Raw genomic sequence first — 25063 nt, 5'->3', positions numbered from 1 at the left:
TCTTAACTAAATACTTAAACGAAATATTCGACTCTGAAAATACAACCGAATTTTTTTGCCGAATTTGGACTTCGCAAATTTGTTCATAACGTGGCGAGTAATTTGCGCTCCCATGTAAAAATGTCTATTCATTCCAAAGCAGATTTTACTTTTAAGAAGTAAATGGTGATATTATAATGCGAGATGCCTATTTACTGTCAGATTGATTTATTGACGAATCACAGTCAGCCTTACGCCCTTCGTTCTTCAACAGTTGATATTACCCCTCGCCATTATCTTCTCGTCTATTAATTCCTTTGTCTGTGCATAAGCCACATTTTTTAACAAATAAATATTTGATCCTCGTTGAAACCACATTGTTAATATTAAAAAAACTACATTATAACAACTTTTATTCGACACCTTTATCTCATTCCAGTGTATAGATAATGAGTTAAGTTTTCCTCGGGCGTAATGCCCTGTTAAGACAGAGCAATTTTCGTTGAACGACTTTTATTGAACGACGAAAATTGAACAAGATATCGTTCAGACGTTTCAATTTAACTGGAACGAAATTATTAATCAAGATGGCGTCAAGTGAAGTTATCGCTGCGTGCATCCCTATGATTTCGGACGTTTTACGGAACGAACTTTAGAATATGAAAAAGCGCAAAAGGGAGTTTATAACACTATATTGAGAGAGATGACGTTAGAAGATACTGAATGCTAACGCAATCATTTGCGAATTTCGGGAGAATTAATTAATGTACTGTTGTTCCGGCAAAAACTTAGTTAGAAATTACGCTAAGATACCTGGCAACGGGGATTCTTTTTCAATTATGGCTTATATGCACAGAGTTCCAAAAAATATGATATCATTGTTTATAAAATAAGTGTTCGTTGCAATAGTTGATGCACAAAAATTGGTTATGAAGGTAAAAAATAAATAAATTTTTGAAACATTCAGAGACGTGTTATTTAATAATAATAACTATTAACTTACAGTAACATTTCAAAAATAATATTATTAATTTAAATGTCACGGGTATCCTTATTTTTGTAAACTTCTTGCTTCTTATCCCAAAGACAGGGATAGCTTTGGTATAGATCCATAAATCTGAACATCATATCATCCGACCACTTAATACATTCTTTCACTGAAGTAGATTCCATGATGGTAGGTACTAGGTACGCATAAATAAACCATTCAGTAGGGACGCCTTACGTCTACTTTCGACTGCAGGGAACTAAAAATCGCAAGCGACTAACATATGTTCACACGGCAGGAAAATCGAACGATGACTCATACTTGAACAACAAAAGTAGACAGGCTTTCAACTTTCGTCGCTCCCTAAAAACTTGATCAAATCTGTTGAAAGGCTGTTTACACTTGTCGATTAGCTTTCAAGTGTCACTCAACACAAACTTGATCAACTAAAATCAACCTGTGTGAACGGGGTATATGAATTATTTCATAGAATTAGCGAGAACAGGATTTTCTATGAAATAGATACCCAAAGCTGAATCGACTTCAACTTTAGTTCTATAAATTATTGATCATAGCTTCTTGTAGATCAGATGGGAACGCAGTATGAAGCGTTGAGATAAATTTTTTGAAAAAAAACAATTATTATTCTATCTTAGAACTAATTTATTTGAGACCTCTTTCGCAAACCGATCCACATTCCATTTTCACAATGCAGGTTGAATGAATTATTTTTCAGCTTGGCGGGAATCTGCGTCTTCCTTGTCACGACAAAGTCGAAATGACGGAGAAGCTTGAAAATCACTATCTTGGTCTCCATTAAAGCAAATCGGATACCTGAAATATATACATGAAAACACACACTGAAAATATAAACTGAATACTTTGGCAAATTCAATAAAAAAAATAAAAAAAATGACACATTCCCCATACACACAAGCCTAGCTTTATTATGACAGTACATCTTGTTTTTAAAATTAAGTGAAATAATTACGATATTTCTGTAAATTGGTTCCATCATAACTCCTCAAAATGACATTTCAACACACCTTTAAAAGGTGATATAAAGTTATTAAAAGTGACTGGATTCCTGGAGAATTTCGTAATCGTACGGAGAAAAAAGTATTGCTAATTTATTAAGAATCTCTTCAAATTATTGCTGAACCGGTTAAAAACGGGATTGCAGACGCTCAGCGAATGAATTAATTGGTTTCCTGATAAACTTTAAGTAAAATACGAATGTATTATCACGATGTCGGAACACGTGTTCATAAAAATCCTATCATTTTCGCATTTCGTCGTTATATATTATCAAGGCAAATGCAGGTGCATGAACAAGTGTTCCGATGTATTAGGAATTTAATTTATTTTTATTTTTATATTAACTCCACACAGGAGGCCCTGAAGAAAATAATTTCCCTCAGGGCCTATGTCATCTTTGGGGATGCTGTGTGGAGGGCCTTTTTTGGAGAGGAAGGAGTGAACATGGGTCTTGAAGAGTCCCATGTTGTAGGAGGGAGGAAACACAGAGGCCGGCAGTTCGTTCCACAGCCGAGCTGTTGAACTTAAGAACGAATCGTAGAAGCGACCCGTTCTCATGTGACAAATGTCAACCGTGTACAAATGTTGGGCGCGCGTTTGGCGTATATCCCGGCTACGCACCGGTGCCGAAGGGATTAATGACGCTAGTTCCTCAGAGCATCTTCCATTTTAATAAAAGTTTTTCAGCAAACGGCCTACAATCCCGTTTTTAACCGGCTTGCCAATAATTTAAAGAGATTCATAATGAAATGACAATACTGATTTCTCTCCGTGACTTTTAATAAAACCAAATACAGCTCCTTCAGATTGATTTTTCATTCCATCCAATACTTGCTCAAACGACGATCGTTGTTTGCAGTTGTCGCCTAACCCAAGAACAACGATTTGTCATCGTTTGGCTTCCAGTGGGTTAGAATCACAAAATGTATCAATGGAAATCTGTAATAAATGATATTATCATCACACTTACCGATACAACTTCTAGGGCCAGTACCGAATGGGAGAAACGCAAAAGGTATAATTTCTTTAATTCTTTCCTCATTAAACCTTTCGGGGTCGAACTTTTCAGGATCCGTGTAATATTTGGGATCGTGGTGGATCCCGTAGATTGGGATCCAAATAGCATCATTTGGATTCAGCTGCAAACATAATATATTAATCTAAATACAGATAATAACTATCACAATAACTTCAGCGAAGAATATTATCACAACAGGCCCCAGCCATATCTAATATTACCGTGAAAGGTTTTCCAGAGGATCCACTCGGGGAAGGAAGTTGGTAAGCTTTACTGCATCTTCTATCGGTTGATATAACGGTAGGCCACATCCGCAAACATTCTAAGAAATACAGAATATTAAAGTGGTAAGTTTTACAGCATCTTCTGTTGGTTGATATAACGGTAAGCCACATACGCAAACATTCTAAGAAATACAGAATATTAAAGTGGTAAGTTAACTGCATCTTCTGTCGGTTGATATAACGGTAAGCCATATACGCAAACATTCTAAGAAATACAGAATATTAAAGTGGTAAGTTTTACAGCATATTCTGTTGGTTGATATAACGGTAAGCCACATACGCAAACATTCTAAGAAATACAGAATATTAAAGTGGTAAGTTTACTGCATCTTCTGTCGGTTGATATAACGGTAAGCCACATACGCAAACATTCTAAGAAATACAGAATATTAAAGTGGTAAGTTTTACAGCATCTTTTGTTGGTTGATATAACGGTAAGCCACATACGCAAACATTCTAAGAAATACAGAATATTAAAGTGGTAAGTTTACTGCATCTTCTGTCGGTTGATATAACGGTAAGCCACAAACGCAAACATTCTAAGAAATACAGAATATTAAAGTGGTAAGTTTTACAGCATTTTCTGTCGGTTGATATAACTGTAGGCCACATCCGCAAACATTATGTATATTAATGTAAATTTAATATGGAAACTTCACTGCTTAATACAAATATGTGAAATGTAATTATTTATACAAAATTATAAAACTGTTTATTTCCCCAGTAAACTAAAATACAAAATTCCAATAAATACAGAATATTGAAGTGAAATATACTTTTTTGCTATGTATATATTGCTTTCAATCAATGAAACAATACCTACTGTGAATCCTGATTGGTACCTTAAGTATTATTATTTAGCGGACATATCTTCCTCGGGCGTCCCCGATGTCTTCCACAATTCAAACCAATCTCTAAACACTCCTGGCACTAATAAGAACAAACTTTGAAATTTTCAGCAGTTTACCGGGCACACAAATACGAACAATACTTTTTATTTATATAGTTAGAAGAAGAAGAAGATTACGCAACAAATATATATTAAACTCTTATAAACCTTCTTTTGAAAGATAGGCAGTAAAAAATCTTCTTTTGTGTGAAAAACTCTGGAAGGGCAGTTTTTTTTAAAATCTGATTTTTTAGTTTCTGTAGTTTGTCAACAGATACGTTTTTAATGACATTTAAATATGAAAAAAAACTATAAACATTACTATTATAAATATTATACCCATATTTATTTATTTATTTAATATCAACGGTATAAATATACCATAAACAATGATAACATGTCACAGTTAAAATCGTAGAAATATTTTAAAAAAATAATTACAAATATATATGTGGCATTTGATTGTGAAATGACATTAGAGAGTAAGTAAGTAAGTAAACAAGAGATACAAGTACATAAGTTTCTATAGTGCAAATAAGGTAGAATTAGATTAAATTAATATTGATTGAAAAGATTTGATAGCATAGCCCTCTTGTACCTACCTTGCGTGCAGTTAAAAGATCTGCCACATCTGCGTATCTACATATTACTAACTTCATGCAACCTAGGTACAAGCGAGTGTTTGGAATACTCAGTCCTGATATTGTTGCATTTAAACAAAATTTTAGAACGAGTAGCTCTCGTGGGTATATGAAATTCAATAAGGTTAATTAAATCAGGACTGTCTATACTACCATTTACAATTTTGAACATAAATATTAAGTCGGATATAATCCTTCGATCTGAGAGTTTTAATAAATTTAGATTTTTCATCAAGTAATTATAGTTTATATTTTCAATGGGAATACCGAGTTTAAAATTAATGTGTCTTAGGAATTTATGTTGAATTTTTTCGATTGAATCTGAATGTAATTTGTAGTGGGGGGACCAGATCGAGGAGGTATATTCGACTTGACTACGAACCAGGGATGTATACAAAATTTTTAATGTTGAAATATTCTTGAAACCTCTGGAATTTCGAAGAATGAAGCCTAGCATTTTCATTCCTTTATTATTAATATTATTTATATGCGATATAAAGTTTAATTTAGAGTCGAAAGTTATCCCCAGGTCATTAATTTCTTCGACAGAGGTAAGGATTGAGTTATTGAGTTTATATGAATGAATAATTGGTTGATTTATTCTGTAAAATATTATTGAATAACACTTATTTATGTTCAGATGAAGTTTGTTAAGAGAACACCAATTAATTAACCTGTTCAAATTATTTTGTAGATAGATAGAATCTTCAGCGCTTTTGATTATTTTAAATATTTTTAAATCATCTGCGAAAAGTAACGCATTAATATCTTCATCAAATATATTTACAATATCATTTATAAACAGTAAAAATAATATTGGGCCTAAATGAGACCCCTGTGGTACACCACTGGTAGCTATAAATTGATTGGAAAGAAACAAATTGATTTTTACAAGTAAAACTCTATCAGTTAGATAGCTAGCAAACCATTCTAAAAGTTTTCCGTCAATACCGTAGTTTGATCAGGAGAATTTTATGGCATACTTTGTCAAAGGCCTTGATAAAGTCCGTATATATGGAATCGACTTGAGTTCTGTTAGCTAATGCGTTTGATATATAGTTTTCATATAACGAGAGATTTGTCAGAGTTGATCTACCCGACGAAAATCCGTTTTGATTCGGAACAATGAGATGGTTAATACATGGTACAATTTTATCAAGTAATAGTTTTTCAAAAAGTTTAGGAATAACGGATAGCTTACATATTGGTAACATCACTTTTATTACCCTTTTTAAATATAGGAGTTAGATAACAACGTTTCCAAATATCAGGGAAGCACCCTGTGTCAAGGGATTGATTAAACAATAGAAAAATCGGCTCAGCCAGTGAAGTAATGCAATTTATCAGGATATTGGGATGTACATTATCAGGTCCAGCCTTTTTGTTTTTGTCTAGGGATTTGATTTTACTTATAACGTCGTTTATATTGATGTGTATGGCAGGGATATGTATGCTCTCGTTAAGCGACGAAGGTGGTATATAATTGTCTGGGATATCTTCGTCATAGACGCTTTTAAAATAATCAGCAAAATAGTTAACTTTTACATTCATGTCAGTACTACTCTTTTCTTTGAAGTGCATTGAAAGGGGTAAACCTTGTTTGTTTTTTCTAAGAGAGTTAACGTGAGTGAAAAAGTTTTGTATATTAGAAGGTATAGAGTTTTCGATTCCATTTATATAATTGAAATATGAATTTCTTGATAGTTTTTTACATCGAGTTCTATAGTTGTGAAATATCTTGAAGTTGTTAAGAGAGTTCGATTCTTTAAAGTTTTTGTGTGCAATTTTTTTACAGATAACTAGGTTAATCTTATCAGAATCTTAAAATTTTCTCAGTAAGATCAATTCTGTGGTATAAAATTATATTTCAGCATATGAATAGCCCTATATACATAAATAGACTGGACCACACTTACAATACTCGTTTTACGTTAAATGAAGGACTAATTGTACCTAAGCATTTAAAAAAATATGGACAAAGAACACTGGACTACATGATACCTAGTTGTTTAAATATGTTACCTGCTGAAATAAAAAAAAAATGTACAAATGTAAAAACAAATATTATGTTGAAAAATTGGCTCGCTGAAAGAAATAGTTTGTATTAGAGTCTAATACAAACTATAGGTAGATACTATCACTGTTGTGTATATGTTTTTATATTTTTAAAACAAATTGTTATTTTTTATTGTTATCACTGTTGTCATTAAGTAAAATAAGTTTTTATCTTTTTTTGATATTTTTTATGTGAAAAGTTGCCATCGACAAACTACTGAAAAGTAGTTTATTGGAACTTTTCTGTTTTTTCTGTATTTTATTTTATTATTTACTGTAATATATATTTTTGTATTGCTTTCTTTAAATAAAAAAAAATAAAAAAAATTTGCTCGCCACTGAACCATTTTGGGAACTTCGCTTCCTTGAAGTGTGAAAGTGGTACAAAGCTTTTTTTTTTATTATTTTTTTATTTTATTTATTTCTATACATACATTACAGTGTCTACCAAATATTTACATTTGTATATAATACATAAATTTAGAACTGTTGTTAATATGGTGTTTTATGCTGGCTGTGAGGTAGGTTTGAGTAGGTGACACTGTGGTGGGTAATGTTATATGTTTCGTGAACACCTCACTAGGAGAACCTGTGCTGAGGTGTTTACGTGGTTATGATTAAATGGTACATGTATTTATGTGTATTGGTTAAATTTTCTTATATAAGTGTAAGTTAGGATTTTAATTTTTTTTTTCTAAATTGTTATTGTACATTGTTATTAAAAGAAAAAGGAAAAAAATATTTATTTATATGCACATATATACATACACCCATGTATACATACATAAATACACATATATGCATGCATACACACATATAAGTAAACACATGTATACATACATACATACACATTCATCCATGATTATGTTTGGTTTGGTGTTATAATGTTTTGTATAAAATGGATATCTTGTTTTTTGATCCAGGCTATGATCAGTTTTTTGTGAATGTTTGTGTATGTATTTCCCATTAGTAGTAGTTTCAGAGTGGTGGGCATACAATCAAAAAGTTTTGTAGCGTAATACTGGAAGTGTCTTTGTCCGTGTGTGGTGTATGTTATCGGTATGTTCAGGGTATTGTTTGTTGTCGACCTTGTTTTTATTGTTGTTTGAGGTGGCATTGGAATGTGTTGTTTCTGTTGGAGGAAATTTAGTAGTGCAGATTTGGCATAAAGTTGTTGTACAGACTTTAGCCAAGAATCAAACCAACGAAAATGCCACCTGTATCTGTATTGAGTAATTGAAATATCCGACAGATGTCTCCCCTAAGGGCAATAATTGTGATTATATATACCAATACATTCAAATGAATTAGTTTATAAATAGGTTTGCAAGCCCATTTTCTTCCTCCTCTCTCTCTAAATAACGGATCAATAACAACCATGAAATAATTAAGGAATTCGAGGGTCGTTGTTTTTTGTTACCAGTGATGTGTGTTCTAAAGGATAAAACTAATCAATTATATTTCTTGGTATCATTAATTTAACGAGGCCAATATTATAACAGTTGTCTTATTGACATGACGTCTAATGTTTTGAAAATTACGCTTGAATTTGTGTAGAATGGTACTTGTAAGATGATTTTAATTATTGCCTTTTGAATTTTTTGTATTGGGTCGATTGCAGTGTTTGTAGCGCTTCCCCAAGCCAATATGCCATATGTAACAATCGATTGACAGAGTGCAAAATATATAGATCTAAGTATTGAAAGTGGGAAAATGTTTTTAATTGACTTTATTAGGTGCATGACTCTTTTTAGTTTATTGGTAATGAAAGTTATGTGGTCAGTCCAGCGTAAGTGTGAATCAATAATGACCCCTAGGTATTTTGTTTGGTTTACCCTTTCTATATGCTCGCATTGGCAATTGGGTGAAGTTTGTTCACAGTCATGTAAAAACAGGTCTATGTTAGGTGGAGGTTGACCTCTTTGTGTAATACTATGTGTGATGTATTTTGTTTTTTATTGTATTAACGGTAAGAGTATTCCAGTTTAGCCATTTTTTGACAACTGATTGACTTTTTTCGGCAATTGTAAATACATCTTTCCATGTGGCTGCTTGACAGAGAAGTACTGTGTCGTCAGCGAAGGTCACGATTTTACCTTCAATTTCAATGTCACATAGTTCGTTTATGTAGATGAGGAACAATAGAGGGCCGAGTACACTCCCTTGTGGGACTCCGTACGTGATCAGAAGTGGATGACTTGTCTTGCTGTCAATTTTTACTTGTTGCGTTCTGTCAGACATGAAGCTTTTAATCAGATCGAATTCTATTCCGCTTTCAATGGCCTTATTAATAATTTTGTAAAATAATTCAAGATTATAGTTAATAGTATTATTATGGTGAAGAAATGACCAGTCTTCATTTGCAAGATATTGATTCATGTTAGAATAGTTAGCTTTGGAGAAATTATAAGTTAGGTTAGGATGAACAGTTGTGTCATCTGGTGAGTTATTAGTAGTGATGGTTATGCTTAGGGCGGGGTGGTGGCAGTCTAGGGGGAGAAGTTCGTCAGCTGATTTAGCAATATGGACTGAGGTATCACTGCAGAATACTAAATCCAGCAGCCGATTATTGGTATTGTAGTCTTGATTGACTTGATATAGAGAGAGTAAGTTCGTCATATCTATTATTTCGCGGGCATTTTCTGGTAGGTTTAAGTTGTTATTAGAGTCCTTATTCATCCAATCAATGCAAGGGGTATTATAGTCACCAAATAAAATTGTTCTGAAATCAGGGTATTTATTTTTAAAGGTTTCGAGGTCATCTGTGTGGTTTCTGTAGACTGTGATATTGGATCCAGGAGGAATGTAGACACATCCCAGTAGAATTTTGCCTGATTTAGTTTTTAGTAGAACGAATACCTGTTCCACGTCCAGATGTTTACAAATTAATCGAGTGGATGGCAGTAATTTTGTAACGGATATAAGAACTCCTCCTCCTCTGGTTTTAGTACTAGTGGCTGGATATCTGTCAAGGCGGTAGGTGTTGTAAGTTAAAAAACCAAGTTCCTCGGTGTGAATATCAGGATTAAGCCAAGTTTCGGTAAGAAGAAAAACTTCAATGTATTGGAGTAGTGGAAGAGTAGTTTGTAGCTCTATGAGTTTGGTACGGCAGCCTCGGATATTTTGGCCGTATCTGATGATGTGTTTGAGTTTTTTGAAGTTGACCTTATTATTGTGGGCTTGTTATTCATGTATTTTATTGTTAACCCAACTTCTCCTCCCTTTATCCGAGTTTCCAATTCTTGGCGGAGGTCCGACAAGAATTTTCGTTGGTTCAGTGTTTGGTCAGAAAAGATTTTAACAGTGGAGTTGGTCAGATAAAAGTTCTTTCTCCTGAGGATATTTATTGCTCCAGTGGAGTTCTTTAGAATAACCTTAACGGGCCTTGGTTTATCCGGCCTCACTGCTCCAAGGCGTATATCAAATAAACAACTTCAATTCAAGTGAAAAAATATGTTTTTCTCTGCGAATACATGATGGTAGGCAATGAGAAAGAATATAAAAAAATATCAGAAAGCTATGTACATGCATTTGGACAGTCGCGCCATATAAAAAAAACTAACTTATGATACAAGTAAAACAAATACGTAAATTAAACTCACCATGAACTACCATTTTCATGTACTTCATATTTTGCAGAGTGATGTGATCAATTTTCCCGCTAGTTTCCCTATCAGTATTATCTATTTCCCCTTGCAATCTTTTCTGGACAGCCGGATTTTTGGCAAGTTCATAGGCCAAGAAACTCAAAAATGTGGATGAAGTTTCAAAACCAGATATAAAGAAAATCATGGCTTGGGCAGTGATTTCGTCATCAGTCCATTCTATAAAAATAATAAACACTTTTACATATTAAAACGTCGATACAGACATAACTGAATTGCCATGATGCTTGGTTTGTTATTTATTCATGACTGTACTCACCATTCTGCACAGCTGGTGCAGTGTCAGAATTAATTCCATCCTTTTGAACAGTATTTTTTTCTGATTGTTTAAAATGGTTTTCTTTATTTGGAAGCTTTTTCGATAAGCCAGCTTTCGCCTCCATCAACAGCTGTATCAGATCCCTTCTGACAATATTTTGTTCTTTTCTCGTTTTCATTGTAGTTTGTATAAGACCTTTGAAAAAATTTGAAACGGAGAGAGAAAATACTGGACCCCTGAAGTGCTGGAAAAAAATATCTTATTACATATATCTAATTTATTATGACTGGTATTCCGATATTCTGATTCGAAAATGTATCGTAATCCCGCTGTTAATTATGTATCACTGCATAGAGAAGAATATTTTCAAGAAAATCTAACGTTTTCAACTGGGTATCGAACCTAGGATCGGTTGGGCTTCGCCCAGTTTAAGTGATACCAACAACAGTTACATTTTATAGGTAGATATTAGGTCATTCACAGAGGTAGGGTGAGTATATATTGTTAAAACACGGAACAGGAAGGAGTCAATGAATAATAACATGCTAAATTAAGGCATACTAAGAATGACAGTTGTTTGAATAAATGAAATTTTACGTATTTGTGATGGATTATTTCAAATGAAACACCATTATTGACTACATGTCTACAACTGATATTAACTATTATCTTATCTAATATAATTAATAACGAAATCGGAAAACCCTCGTCCATTGGGACGAGGGTTGTCCGAGATGGTTGTACGTATAGAGGGTTGTACGAACTAATTATTTTACGTGATTTTTGTTGATCTCATATTACAAATTCAGAATTAAAAATATTATCTTCAACTATCTTACCCATAATTTTGGCTTCTATCTTTTTGAATGATTAAAAAGTTCTAAAGAATTTATTTGTAACCTAGATAGTGTCTTGGATAAACATATCCGTAAATATATCATTTTTCATTTACATGGGACACCTATTGACTTTTCATAAATGTATAAATGAATACTCAATAAATGTAATGGAATGTAATATATATCATTGAAGAAGATAATAATAATAAATCTAAAAGAAACATTTGAGACCAATACAATTTTTATAAATTTTCTGTGTCTTGTTCTGTTTCGTGTTTCGTTTAGATTTAATATTATTATTATCTTATTTTTCAATGACATATTACATTAATGGGTATAACCTTCAAATTTATTTTTAAAAAATTATTCCAAGCATATATGGCATTTTTCTAGTAAAAACTATCACTACCATAGCAATCTCCCATCTATAGATACAGCTAAAAATATATCAGCGAAACTGTACTTGCACCAGTCACACGGTCCTGAAATGCGGTTTCGTTCTGTTCCTCGTCTGCCAACAATCTTCCTCTGGATTATCAGTTGGATATTCTTATATATTTCATCCCCCATATTGCATCATGATGCAAAAATGGTAGTGAAGTTGTTCTTTTTCAAAGGCAGTCAAATTTCGAACATTTTCGCCACCAAACAACGTCAGTGACTCCACCCTTACGTTAGTGACCCAATCTGCCCAGGGTATTTTAATAAAGCATGACGTACCTACTTGACTTCAATAACCAGTGATTCCTGGCTTTATTTGGAGTAAAAATGTAAATTAAATTTTAGTCTTCGGTGATATTTTTGGTGTTCTTTTATTTCCACAAAAAACATAGAATATCAGTAGGAATTGGACAACGAGGATCGATGTAAAGGGTTAGGTGTCAGGAATCACTGGTAACAATAAGTCAAGTACGTTTCTAAACCCACTGTATAGCCACAAATTTCCATGTTCCATGTAAATTCTTGGTTTTATCTCTAAATATTATAAAACAAGGTTGCTATCCGCGTCTGTTTGTTTATGCGTTTAATTCTTCCAAACCACGCAACGGATTTTGATAGGGTTTTCACTAATATTTAGAGAATTTATTACGGGAGGTTTATATATATATAATACATGTACATTATACTTATAAAAAGTAGAAAAAACGATGTTTTGAAAGCAAGTCGTAAAAAATAATTATTTCGGGCGCTTACATTGCTAACGCTGGCTAAACCTTATGAGATACAACAAAATAAAGTACTACGGAATTGTATATCTTAAAAATTAAAAGAAAAGATTCAATTAACTTCTCAGAATATTTTCCACCCATCACAACAGATGAAATTGATAAACACATTGAAGGTCTAAAATCAACAAATTCTACAGGAATTGATGGTTTATCAGGTAACACACTGAAAAAATAAAACATTACATTTTAACTCCATTGCTACATATTTTTAATATATCCTTAAAAGAGGGACATTTTCCCGAACAATTAAAAACCTCTATCTTAATACCAATCCACAAATCGGGAGAAACGCACATATTAGACAACTACAGACCCATTTCCTTGGTCTCAAACCTCTCAAAAATATTTGAAAAATGTATCAAAAATAGAATAATGAATTACCTAGAACAAAACAAAATTCTGTCCCAAAATCAATATATGGCTTCAGAACAAAACTAAGCACTGAAGATGCAATATTCGATCTGACTAAAAAATTATACACATCTGTTGATCAAAATAAAAAGAGTTTAGCTATATTTCTAGACTTAAGAAAAGCTTTTGATACGGTAAATCACAATATACTTATAAAAAAATGAATCAAATAGGTTTAAAAAATGATACACTAAAAATTCTTACTAGCTATCTCAAAGACAGGAAACAAAAAACAAAAATAGGGAATTTTATAGTACTGAAACAGGAATACAAAATGGAGTACCACAGGGAACTGTGCTTGGCCCAATTCTCTTTCTAATAATAATAATAATAATACTTGGATGACTTGTATAGCGCCGTTTTTGTACAAAAACACCTCAAGGAACACCTCCTTCTAATATACATAAACGATTTATGTGATGTTATAATCCCTGGTAAAATTGTATCTTACGCTGATGATACAGTAATAATAGTGAATGGAAAATCCTGGCCTGAAACTTTTTTGAAGGCAACAAAATGTATTTCATATGTCTCATCATGGCTAAAAAGTAATAGACTCTTCTTAAACTATAATAAAACATTTTACCTAACCTTGTCTAAAAATAGTAAAAATAAACCCCCCAATAACCTTAAAATTTGAATACATAACGTTAACTGTAATCAAGAAATATGCTCATCTTGCTTTGAACTCGTAAAAGTTGAAAAGATTAAATATTTAGGTATTGTTATTGATACAAAATTAAATTGGCAGTCACAAATTAATAATACCGTCTGTAAATTAAGATATCTTACATACACCCTTTACAGACTAAAAGAAGTGATCAATGTTGAAAAACTGAAATTGTTTTTTTTTTTTTTGGTGCAATCTTCACTCATATACGGAATAATAGGATAGGGCGGTGCGCTTCATGCACATATCAAACCTTTACAAATAATTCAAAATTATATCATCAAAGTTGTGTATAGTCGGAAAAGAACATTTTCAACAGATGAGTTATACAAAGAATCTAAACTATTCTGTCTCCGTAAACTATTTATTTTGCAAACTATGAAATACATCTTTAAAAACAAAAATAAATTCGAAATAAATGAAAACAGAACCAACATTAGAAATAATAATGTATTGTATAACCCCCAAACGAACACAAAACAAATGCAAACACACTGCAGTTTCATTGGACCTCGTACTTTCAATCTTTTACCGAAAAATATTCAAGTGATTACTAAACTTCCTCAATATTTAAAAGAATTAAAATTATGGCTTTTCGATACAGCAGTTGAAACTTTTTTTTAAATAATTTGTATCAATTTATGTTTCTCATAAAATATTCACCATATATTACACTAAACATTTATAACTTCACTATACACTATTATAAACACTTTTTATGCAAACCGCTTAGACAAAATGTAATCTTGTTTTTATTTTATATGCCCACAATTTGTTTATTTCTAGGTGCAATAAAATAATAACTTAAATATATTACCCACGCACAGGCTGCGCCTTAGTGGGTTCCTATTATTCGTATTGATTTATATAATATTGTATGTAATTATTGTAAAAATTAGGAAAAATAAAGGAATTAAAAAAAAAAAAAAAAAAGGCCTACAGAAAAGTCGGCCACGGTATAAGGATAATGGCTCCTAAGGATAACCCCCAGCATCGCCGGGTAAACGTCAGCTAGTTTATTTATATAGCCTTTTACATAGTAAAGATATAGGCTTTTACATAGTATAGACATAAGCTATAATATTACGAGAAGTGAGAATAGCGTAATAAAGAGCACTTGTTAGCGTGTTTACAGCTAAGGATAATAATGAACACGTGTAAGGGGCCGTTCAAGTATTATGTAAGCACTATAGGGGGGCAGGGGGGTCTTTGCTTTGCTTATTTTTGATGACATGGGGGGGGTGGGGGGTCGAGATAGTGATTACGTCAGCACTGCTCAGCAGTAGTTATTTTTTTTTTACACATTGGCACCCCACACATTGTCTATGTTTGAAAACCAAATACATATTCGGGGATTCCCACAAATAATTAATACGTGTAGGTACTAGCTTAGTTTGTTTAAATGATTATTATGAGCATTAAAGTCCTCTATCCTAAGTCTATTTTATAAGTGATGCTTATGAATCAATAAAAAAACAGAATACATTAACAGAAAAATGCATATAGGTACCAATTTTTACGTAAGCATGGAAGGGGGGGGGTAAGAGCTTTGCTTACTTTTGGTGACAAGGGGGAAGAGGGGGTAAATAATTGTAATAAATCTGCTTACGTAATACTTGAACGGCCCCTAAAATGATAAAGCAAACATTGCAATATACAATACAATGCCATGCATGAGTACCTAAGTTATACTTAGGTACTCATGCATGGCATTGTATTGTATTAATAATCTCGTCGAATTTAATGTTTCAAAGACCCAATCCTGTCTGATTACGTCTAAAAGGGATCCAAATGATAATCTAGTCTCCTTCAACGGAAGCAATCTTCCGAACAGGCCTTCCATTGATATGCTTGGTGTAACTATAAGTGACCAGCTCAGGTACGGGGGCTCCATCGAAGCTAGAGTAAAGTTGGCCTCTCAGAAGCTGGGCGTACTGTACAGGGCCCGCAGATACTTTAATAGTACACAACTGCTCACCCTGTACAAATCGCAAGTGCGCCCTACTGTCAAATTTGGCAGCCATCTCTGGTCTGGAGCCCCTAATTCCTGAAAAAAACCCTTGACTCTGTGCAGAAACGGGCGGTCCGTTTGATAGATTCCCCAATCTTAACAAACGGACTGCAATCTTTAGAGCACAGGCGTCAGGTAGGTATGCTGTCCTTGTTCTATCGGTATTACAATGGAAGATGCTCTGAAGAACTAGCGTCATTGATCCCTTCGGCACCGGTGCGTAGTCGGGATACACGCCAAACGCGCGCCCAACATTTGTACACAGTTGACACTTGTCACATGAGAACGGGTCGCTTCTACGATTCGTTCTTAAGTTCAACAGCTCGGCTGTGGAACGAACTGCCGGCCTCTGTGTTTCCTCCCTCCTACAACATGGGACTCTTCAAGACCCATGTTCACTCCTTCCTCTCCACAAAAAGACCCTCCACACAGCATCCCCAAAGATGACATAGGCCCTGAGGGAAATTATTTTCTTCAGGGCCTCCTGTGTGGAGTAAATATAAAAAAAAAAAAAAAAAAAAAAATACAATATTGATGAAAAAATAAAATATACAAATATATGTTTTCAGCTTAATATAAAAATGCGATACATACTAAATGCTTACATGGTGGACATACAATACGTAAAATATATTTCAAGTTGAAAAGATGTCTAAATGAAAATTGCTTGCGAGCGGGTGAAAACAGCATATCACAGAAAGTTTTTTTTCAAATGTTTCTGGCATTTAAGGGTGTTCTAGGCCATCATTTCAAATTTCGGAGAAAGTGAAGGTGAATTTAGTTCAGGTTTAGAAGAGATGAGATGTTGAATGGAGGGGAGGTAATTTAAGACAAGGCTTGATAGAAGAGAGGATGTTTGTTTAAAGAGGGAGAACCAAAAATATGTGATCCAAAGTGTTAAATTACCGGTCAGGTGCACTAAGTGACTGTGCTACGTTGGCTTATTTTAACCGCCAAATATTTCAATAAATATTAGTTTTTTATTCAATAATTATTTCTTATTGATTTTTTCACTTGAAAACAATTTTAATTTTTGTAGGAAAGGCATTGTTAAATACCAAATATCCTACTGGATGGCCTTTTTATTTCAATTTATATTTCTCTATTCAGGATAATAATTATTTGCTTATAATCATTTGTTATCCTTCCTGCTTTGCATAAAAACCTTGTGTTGTAAAAATAAGTTTATCTTTAATTAAAAAAAAAAAATTCACTTATTTTTTTGTTATATATGAAACGTTGTTAAATATAGAGATCATAATAATTCACCTTCGCTATTCCTGGGAACGACACCATTAATATCTGCTTGATAACTTGCAGTCTGGTAAATTCTGGTTTGAGTCTTGTTTGAGATATAGCCAGCTTTCCCATTTCGTAAAATTCACTGTGTTTGTCCAGTAGAGAATTAACTTTGATGCCAAAAGCCACGGAGGCTATGACATCGTTTGTGTATCTTGTAAAGGCTTCTTTCATCTCGACGTCTAGATAATCCTTAGCTAAAACATAAATGCAAAATTTAAACCACGCTCTTGGTACAAGGTTCATGGAAAAGATTAAATAATAAAATAAAAATAACCGTGTACATCTGCTCTGATGATGGACACTGTAATACTGTCCGAAACGATGGCTAAAGAAGAAGGAGCCAAACCACGGCATAATACCACCAAAAATATATCACTATAGTACTTTTGGCCGTGAAAATCTCAAATCATATCCAACAGTGTTATGTTTCAATGTTGATGAATGTGCATTTGAAGCATTGAAATTGTTGTAAATAACCAAACACAATATCATTAAATATCTCATTAGATCAGTGAAGCCAAGCTAGCTAAGTTCGAGGAACACTGAAATAATATTGAATATTTTTGACAGGAAGATCCTAAAACGAAGTTTTGAAGCCATTCACGAAAATGGTAGACGACGAAAATCAGAACATGTAGCAAGGATGGAAGATAGCCAAAGAACAAAGTGGTTTCTGTATGGGCTTGCAGGACAAATAATTGTTGGATGAGATTGAAACATTCGTAATCATCATCAAAACAGTCAGAAAACAAAATAGAAAGTCGAGAGGATTCTTACCTTTAGAGATAGGATTGTTCGTCTCTTCCAGGTAATAGTTAATCATCTGATTAGCGCACTCTTCCACGTATTCCAGCATTTCTTTCATCTTAGCGTTGGTAAAAGCGGGACTCAGTGTGTATCGCATTTCATGCCATTTTCTACCTTAAATGTTATTTACCTTATTTACTAGCAGACAAAAACCCGCTGCCACGGGTTTGTTGATGCTAGTTTAAAACAACAGATGGCGCCTCTTCCGTTTACAACGATCCTAAGATGTACATTCATTGGGATAATAATATTATTAGATTAACAGCATTAAGCATTATTATAACAGTAATAAGTTCCTCAATTAGATCTATCGATTTGTCTATTCAATTAGGAAGGCGGGTATGGGTACCGTCGCCCCATTAAACGTCACTCCTGGACACACTGACCCCCAGATTCCTACCCAGCCCTCATACCTTTCTCCTTCCCAGAACTTTTCTACTTCCTTTTCCTATAGAAACCCCACTTAGGATAACATAGGCCCTGAGGAAAGTCATTTTCTTCAGCTAATTTAAAAAATCTTTCCTATGTGGTTATATTTGACTTCGGTGTATAATCGTATGTTCTGGATAAATTGTGAAATATTTCACAAAATTTACTATATTTGTGTTTACAAACACTTATAATGCATGCATATAGTGTACATGCATGATGTGTTTTTTCTCGGTTGTTATTCACTACAATATTTTATTATCTAGGGTTTTGCATATTTACCGCAACCGCAAAGTGGCACTCAGTTTTAAAAGTTTTGTGGTCATTTCTCGGTATGCAGTTTGACGATATATAAATCAAGGTTTTTGTATTATGAAAACTATACCGACCAAAGTCCAGTTCTTTGAAACCAGCAGGATTATAATCGACACTTTCCTACAGATTGACGCGGATAACGTGAATAATTAGCGCTAGAAAACAACCCCTTAAAATTGACACTACTGCTGACGAAGCCGCTGAAGTGGTGGCACTACTGCAATCAGGGATGCGACAGTGTGACGTTGCTCGTTAAATTAAACTTAAGCCGCTTTGCCGTTCGACGGGTTTTTTCTAACAGTTTCAAGATACCGGTGGCTTCAGGCGTGGATCAGGGCGACGACCCTGCACATCTGAAAGAGAAGATTGCTCTTTTGTCTCATAAGATTTTGTTATAGGTGAGATTTTTGTGACGCCGAGTGTATATTTCATACCTATCAAAATGTCTAGACTAGCCTTGTTCAAATTGTACAGTAAATTTATTGATAAAATCTGAACAAGTTGGGCATTTTAAATGACTAAACAAACACTAGAAAACGGTTCGTATATATTTAAAATGAACGATAAAAGATTACGGTGGGCTAAATATGTTGAAAAAATTCCAGACGATGACAGGCCGCAGAAATATGGTCAAGCGGGGTCCATTGGGAGAGACCCAAAGTTGGTTTGATGAAGTAGTGGACATACTGCATTAAAGAGGATCGAAGCAGGACGGAAGAACCAAAGACTGATGGCGAGGGACCACATCCAGTGAATACCATTAATTGACCAAATCCCACTCTGGGATGTAACGCAGTAATGATAATGGTTAGAATACGTTTATTTATTGTTATAAACTCACCCTTCAATGAGAACAAGTTGTTGCCAAAAATCGGGTCTATTTTGACATCGACGCCACCAACATGATCTTCAAAGTAATTAAAATCCCTGATCATTATTTGTTTAATAAGATCCAAGTCCCTGATAATGACCACAGGAGTTCTGAAGTTTCTAAAAATAAAATATCTGAAAACAAAGATTTTCAAATAAAACTTAATATTTTATTCCATATACAGGGTGTATCGGCAAGTACCCGACAAACTTTAACCAGCTATTCCTCAGCACATTTAGATTAAAAAAAGTTATGGGCGCTTTGCTGTCCGGTAACATTTTTTTTCCATTAAAAACAAAAAATAAATAAAAAATCCACACTCCGTCACTGTCATTTGCATTTTTCTCGTGTTCAACAGCTGTTATTAGCAAGTGTGTCAAAAAGTGTCCTCGCTCTTTCGTACACACTAAATAATAATAGTTAAAAATGAGACGAATGGTGCCGTGCCATTTCATTGTGATTGTAAAAGCGCGCCAACGTAGGTACGTACGTACATTATTCAACGAAACTCGAACAAAATATTGCCAGACGGGTTTTCAAACTTTGACAAAGGATAAAACATTGGTGACATGTGGTGAAAATATGAATAATATTTTTTTTATTAAAAAAAAATGTTACCGGACAGCAAAGTGCACATAACAGTTTTTACTCCAAATGTGCTAAGGAATAGCTGGTTAAAGTTTGTCGGGTACGTGCCGATACACCCTGTATAGTTTTAAGGGATATCACTCGACCACGATTGTTACAGAAAGGGAAAAACGAGACAATACAAATTAATAAAAATGGCGGTAGGTGTAATGAATAATTGTCGGTTGAACGTGAACGTATATTTCTGACGAATGAACGATGCGAAAGAAGGCTAGAAAAGGCAAATATACATGTTTTAGAGTCTCTTCTATTTATCATAGATATTCGATAACGTTCAATAGACAATCTCCGATCTACGTCGACGTTCATAACAGTAAATAGACACCTTGAAAAAGAGCCATCACTTGGCATAGTATATAAAAAAAACATTGCATTAAATTTAAACATAACTGCTATCTATTGACTATGTTAATAACATTGTATTAAGTGAATATTATCTTACCTTTGATCGGGAAAAGCATTGTAGGCCCTCTGCAGTATGTCTCTGAAGTGCTCTTTTTGCGTGAAGGTGCCCAGCATGTTACCAAACAGCGGCCAACAAGTAAGATTTTTAACTTCATTGGATCCATTTAAATTGAGACAGACGTAGAAAAGCAGAGCTATCAGAAAAATTGTTATCAATAAAACAAACATAACGTTTATTCCAAATACTGGAACAATAAGAAAAAAATATTTCATAATAATTTCCAATTAGTCTGACGCCAAAGTAGTCACAGTGCAACTTGTCAAGAAAGTGTAGAAAACGGGACGCTCGATCTTCGACCCCGGGAATTCGCCGCAGACCACATCCACCGACGCAGTGTCGATCTTCGGCCCGGGGAATTCTCCGTCGACTTCATCCACGGTCCGGAGTCATCACTCACAACAATATTTTAGATTCGGTGTTAATTTTAAGATTCAAATACCCTATCTAGATAATACTTGGTCGATGCTGCGAACCTTATCTGAATTACCTAATATAATTCCAAATTACTTGACCAATGAACTGTTCACAAATCTTTATCTTCGCAAGTTACTGAACCCATAACTCTTGTAGCCAGACTGAAAATAATCTTAAAATATGCAAAACTTATATAATGGACCGAGGTTTTACATCTTCACTGCATTTATGGGTTTATTTTCATTTTACGTAATTAAAAATTGAACACTTTGTTCGGGGATAGAATATTATTCTATGATCCCCCCCCCCATCCAATAATTCCATATTGAATTAACGACTGGATTAGTGCGTAGTATACTCTTTTTAGGTTACTTAGTTTTAAAATATTTCTTAATCTAATGAATATATATGCACACTTCCTGATACGCTTAACCAATTCATAAATATGGGTCTTCCACTTCATATGTTGTTCTATTATCACTCCGAAATATTTAATTTCTGATACTGAATTCAATATTAAACAGCCTTAGATACATGTTTTTTTATTACATTTGTAATTGTGAATAATTATTTTAGTGTTTTTTTTTACTGTGTTTATTTCTTGCTAGAGCAATCCCGATGGGTTACAGAACTCATTTTAGGGCAGGAGGAACTTACAATTCATATGTAGGAGGTAGTAGGTACAATTTTACAACGGTATTTTGATATCAAATATAAGTTTCACATTCAATACAGCATAAAAATTAAAAATTAAAATAATGACACGTTAAGTAGAACAAACAACAATAGAAAACAAGTACAGAAAGAAAAAAGGGAGTGTTTTTAGTTTATTAATTGATAAATGTATATAGTATGTCTTGTTAGTGTTCAATGATTGAAGATTTGTATCAAACCATTGTTTTAAGGTGTTCATGCTATTATTTGCTTGTTCATCTACTACATTCCAGTCGATCCCATTCACTATGATAGCTGTGTCGTCGGCATATGATATTATGTTTGCGTTAAGTGGTATTTTCAAAATATCGTTAACATAAATTATAAATAGTTAAGGGGCTTGGACTGTGCCTTGCGGTATCCCGAAATTACTTGTTAGTGGTAGACTAAGTGAGTCGTTTATCTTGACTACTTGGTATCGTTCAAATAAATAACTTTTTATCCATTTTAGAGCTTTTTTAATCAGCTTATCATGAGAAATACATGATAAGCTGATTAAAAAACATAACATAAGTCAGGACACATTGTCTAATGTGTCCTGAATTATGTTCGATAATTTGGCAATTGCATCTTTGGTACTTTTTCATAAATCCATATTTGTTGCTGTGAATTACGTTATTTTTGTTAATAAATTCAGTAAATTTTTTTGATAATTTTTTCAAAGATTTTCGCAATGTTTGAGATCAGCGATATTGGATGATAATTTGTCACTTCTTCTGGGTTACCAGATTTATGAATTGGAGTGATGATGGTTTGTTTATATATAGTTGGGAATATTCCGCTTTGAAGACTAATGTTGATTAAATGTGGGGTTTTGAGATATGTTTTTTATAGTTTTTAGTGTTTCGACAGTAATTCCATCAAAACCTGGTGCTGATCTTCCCTTCATGCTTGAAATGATTTGCTCGATTTTCTGGGCTGAATTAAGCGAAACATGTAATTTTTTCAAAAGATATTAACGTTAAGGTGCTGTTCGTCATTGGACGGTACTTTTTGTATTTGATTTGCAACGTTTTTGCCTAAATTTGCAAAGATGTTGTTGAATATGTTATCGGCAGCTACTCGATTTTCTTTGCATCGTATTTTGATATTGTTATGTGTGATGCCATGTATTTCATTTTTTTATGTTTTTTCTTGTCTATGATTTCATTTGTAACATGTCAGACTTTTTTTGCATCGCTCTCCGTTGCTTCTAATTTTCACCGAAAATAGTTTTCTTTTGTGTTTTTTATTAAATAAGTAAGTTTGTTTTTGTATGCTTTTAGGTAATAAGGTAAAGTTTTTTTGCAACTCGGCCACCGACCGGTGACATCGCGCTTGGTTCTCACCCAGGCGTAGTGTGTTCAATTCCTCGGCTGGCTAAATCCTCCATCACAACACAAGCAACATTTTCCACTTACTGAGGTGGTAGTAGGAGATTTTTTAAATATTGTCAGGTTATTCGTAACCCGGGAATGTTTGTCTTTCTTTTTTTTTAAAAAAAAAGGTGATTTTTTACTGTTTCATTTGTAGGTTGTCGAATTAATTTTTTTTGTATAGTACTTCTGTGTGTCTGATTGATACAATTAAACCAAAAGTTATCCATGGCTTAACCGGTTTAAATGTTGATGATTGTTTTTTGGAATCAATGAATTGTGCAGTACTTACGTGCGTTGATAGTTTTTTTTCAAATAGTTTGAAGCATTCATTCGTATCATTACAATTAAAGATGATGTCGTGCCATTTCTCTTTATCTACATTATGTACTAGGACTAGGGCATTTATGTTGAGCGTTTTGCGTCGGCCGTTGTCATTCTCCGGAGTTAGGGTTGGTATTGGTAAACATTTGTTTTCGTAATTGTACGTAAAAATGCACCCGAAATGATCTGTGATTGTCGTTTGTATGACTGCAGATACTATGTTTTTTATATCTTAAATATTTGTGAAATCATGATCTATGCAAGATGTTTGTTGACCTGGGATAATTCTCGTAAACTAATTAATACACGATATATAATATAATTCTGTCATCATATTTAGATAATTAATATAATTATCTTTGTCATAAGATGAGTAATCATTTGCGATATTGAGGTTAATATTTCCGACAATGATGGTTTTCTTATTTCTGTTAGCAAGAAGAATGTGTTTTAGTTTATCTACGTAGGTTGGTAATATTGAGGCATGGGTTCTATATATAGCGAATAACCTAAAGGTGTACTTTTGGAAATTTCCATATAGTATAAAATGTTTACATTGTGCATGTGGATTTTGCTTTCAAAAGTCACAACATCGCCTTACATTACTATATTGGTTCAAATAAACTTACCTTATAGTCCCTCGGAATATTGTGTTTTTTTTATCAGTTTTTATTACTCATTATTACCAAATACTGTAGAATTAAAAGAATTCACTGTTTCATATAACTTTTTTGTTATAACTACCTACATATATTTTGTTAAATCAACTCACGCAACGACACTGACCGTCAAAATTATTTTTTGTGCCAGCACTGCCATCTATGTGACAGGCAGAAACTACACTGTTAGTTTATTTCCAATGAGAAACCGTAGAAAAAGTTCGTGATTCAACAATTTTACTACTTTATTGGCTGTAAAGGTATTGTTAGCTATTATTTTTACCAATCTCCTTGTAAAGGTCCAACATACACATAAAAATGTTATTTAAATAAGCCTTCCTTCGTGTGTCGTCGTGTCTTTCATTTGCAATGATATTATTATAAAAAGACACACTTTATTGAATTCATAGAAAAGGTAAAAAATCATTACACTGTGTTTCATTGCACTGAAATTTAAGAAATTGTCTTGTTAGTGCATATGATGGCATTTTAGTGCATATATATGTAATTCCTCCTGAGCGTTTTGTTGGGAAATCGTAAAAAACTGAAACAGAAGTGTCAAATATATGATTTAACATAAATTTATATATTATATACCTATATGTCACCTGTGACATGTAAAAACATGTTTTGTTTAAAAAACAGCGCCATCTGTTGGAGGTAAATTGAAGGGTATTGTTTCTCCATTTGCACAGACAGACTCAGCCACAGCAACGCGTGGCGAGATACAGTTAGTAAATAAATAAAAAATCATTTAAATTCCATTAAAATGTATGAAAGAAA

General features: G+C 33.4%; 1 protein-coding gene across 1 annotated transcript; it reads right to left on the bottom strand.

Annotated features, from left to right (window-relative positions):
* Nucleotides 1-1386: 1386 nt before the first annotated feature.
* LOC149412813 (cytochrome P450 9e2-like) lies at nt 1387-24355 on the bottom strand. Its single transcript, XM_089644889.1, has 10 exons — nt 24251-24355; nt 20791-20947; nt 19671-19834; nt 18056-18199; nt 17246-17472; nt 10817-11060; nt 10495-10716; nt 3245-3345; nt 2976-3144; nt 1387-1801 (listed from the first exon to the last, which is right to left on the bottom strand). The coding sequence occupies exons 2-10, from the start codon at nt 20865-20867 to the stop codon at nt 1626-1628; spliced, it is 1524 nt and encodes a 507-aa protein (XP_089501015.1). The 5' UTR covers nt 20868-20947; nt 24251-24355; the 3' UTR covers nt 1387-1625.
* Nucleotides 24356-25063: the final 708 nt, after the last annotated feature.

The sequence above is a fragment of the Hesperophylax consimilis genome, chromosome 22, assembly GCF_061612785.1.
Source record: "Hesperophylax consimilis isolate HC1 chromosome 22, BYU_Hcon_1.0, whole genome shotgun sequence".
Taxonomy (NCBI): Eukaryota; Metazoa; Arthropoda; class Insecta; order Trichoptera; family Limnephilidae; genus Hesperophylax; species Hesperophylax consimilis.
Note: the sequence above shows the minus strand (reverse complement) of the source record. Positions and strands in the feature narration are given on the sequence as shown.

What these genes read in the sequence shown, in the direction of transcription:
- LOC149412813 (XM_089644889.1), bottom strand. Translation starts at nt 20,867, where the DNA reads ATGCTGGGCACCTTCACGCAAAAAGAGCACTTCAGAGACATACTGCAG. An exon ending in CGTTCCCAGGAATAGCGAAG is followed by an intron (nt 11,061 to 17,245) that starts GTGAATTATTAT and finishes ATTTTTTTCCAG; the next exon opens with CACTTCAGGGGTCCAGTATT. An exon ending in TGCACCAGCTGTGCAGAATG is followed by an intron (nt 10,717 to 10,816) that starts GTGAGTACAGTC and finishes TTATTTTTATAG; the next exon opens with AATGGACTGATGACGAAATC.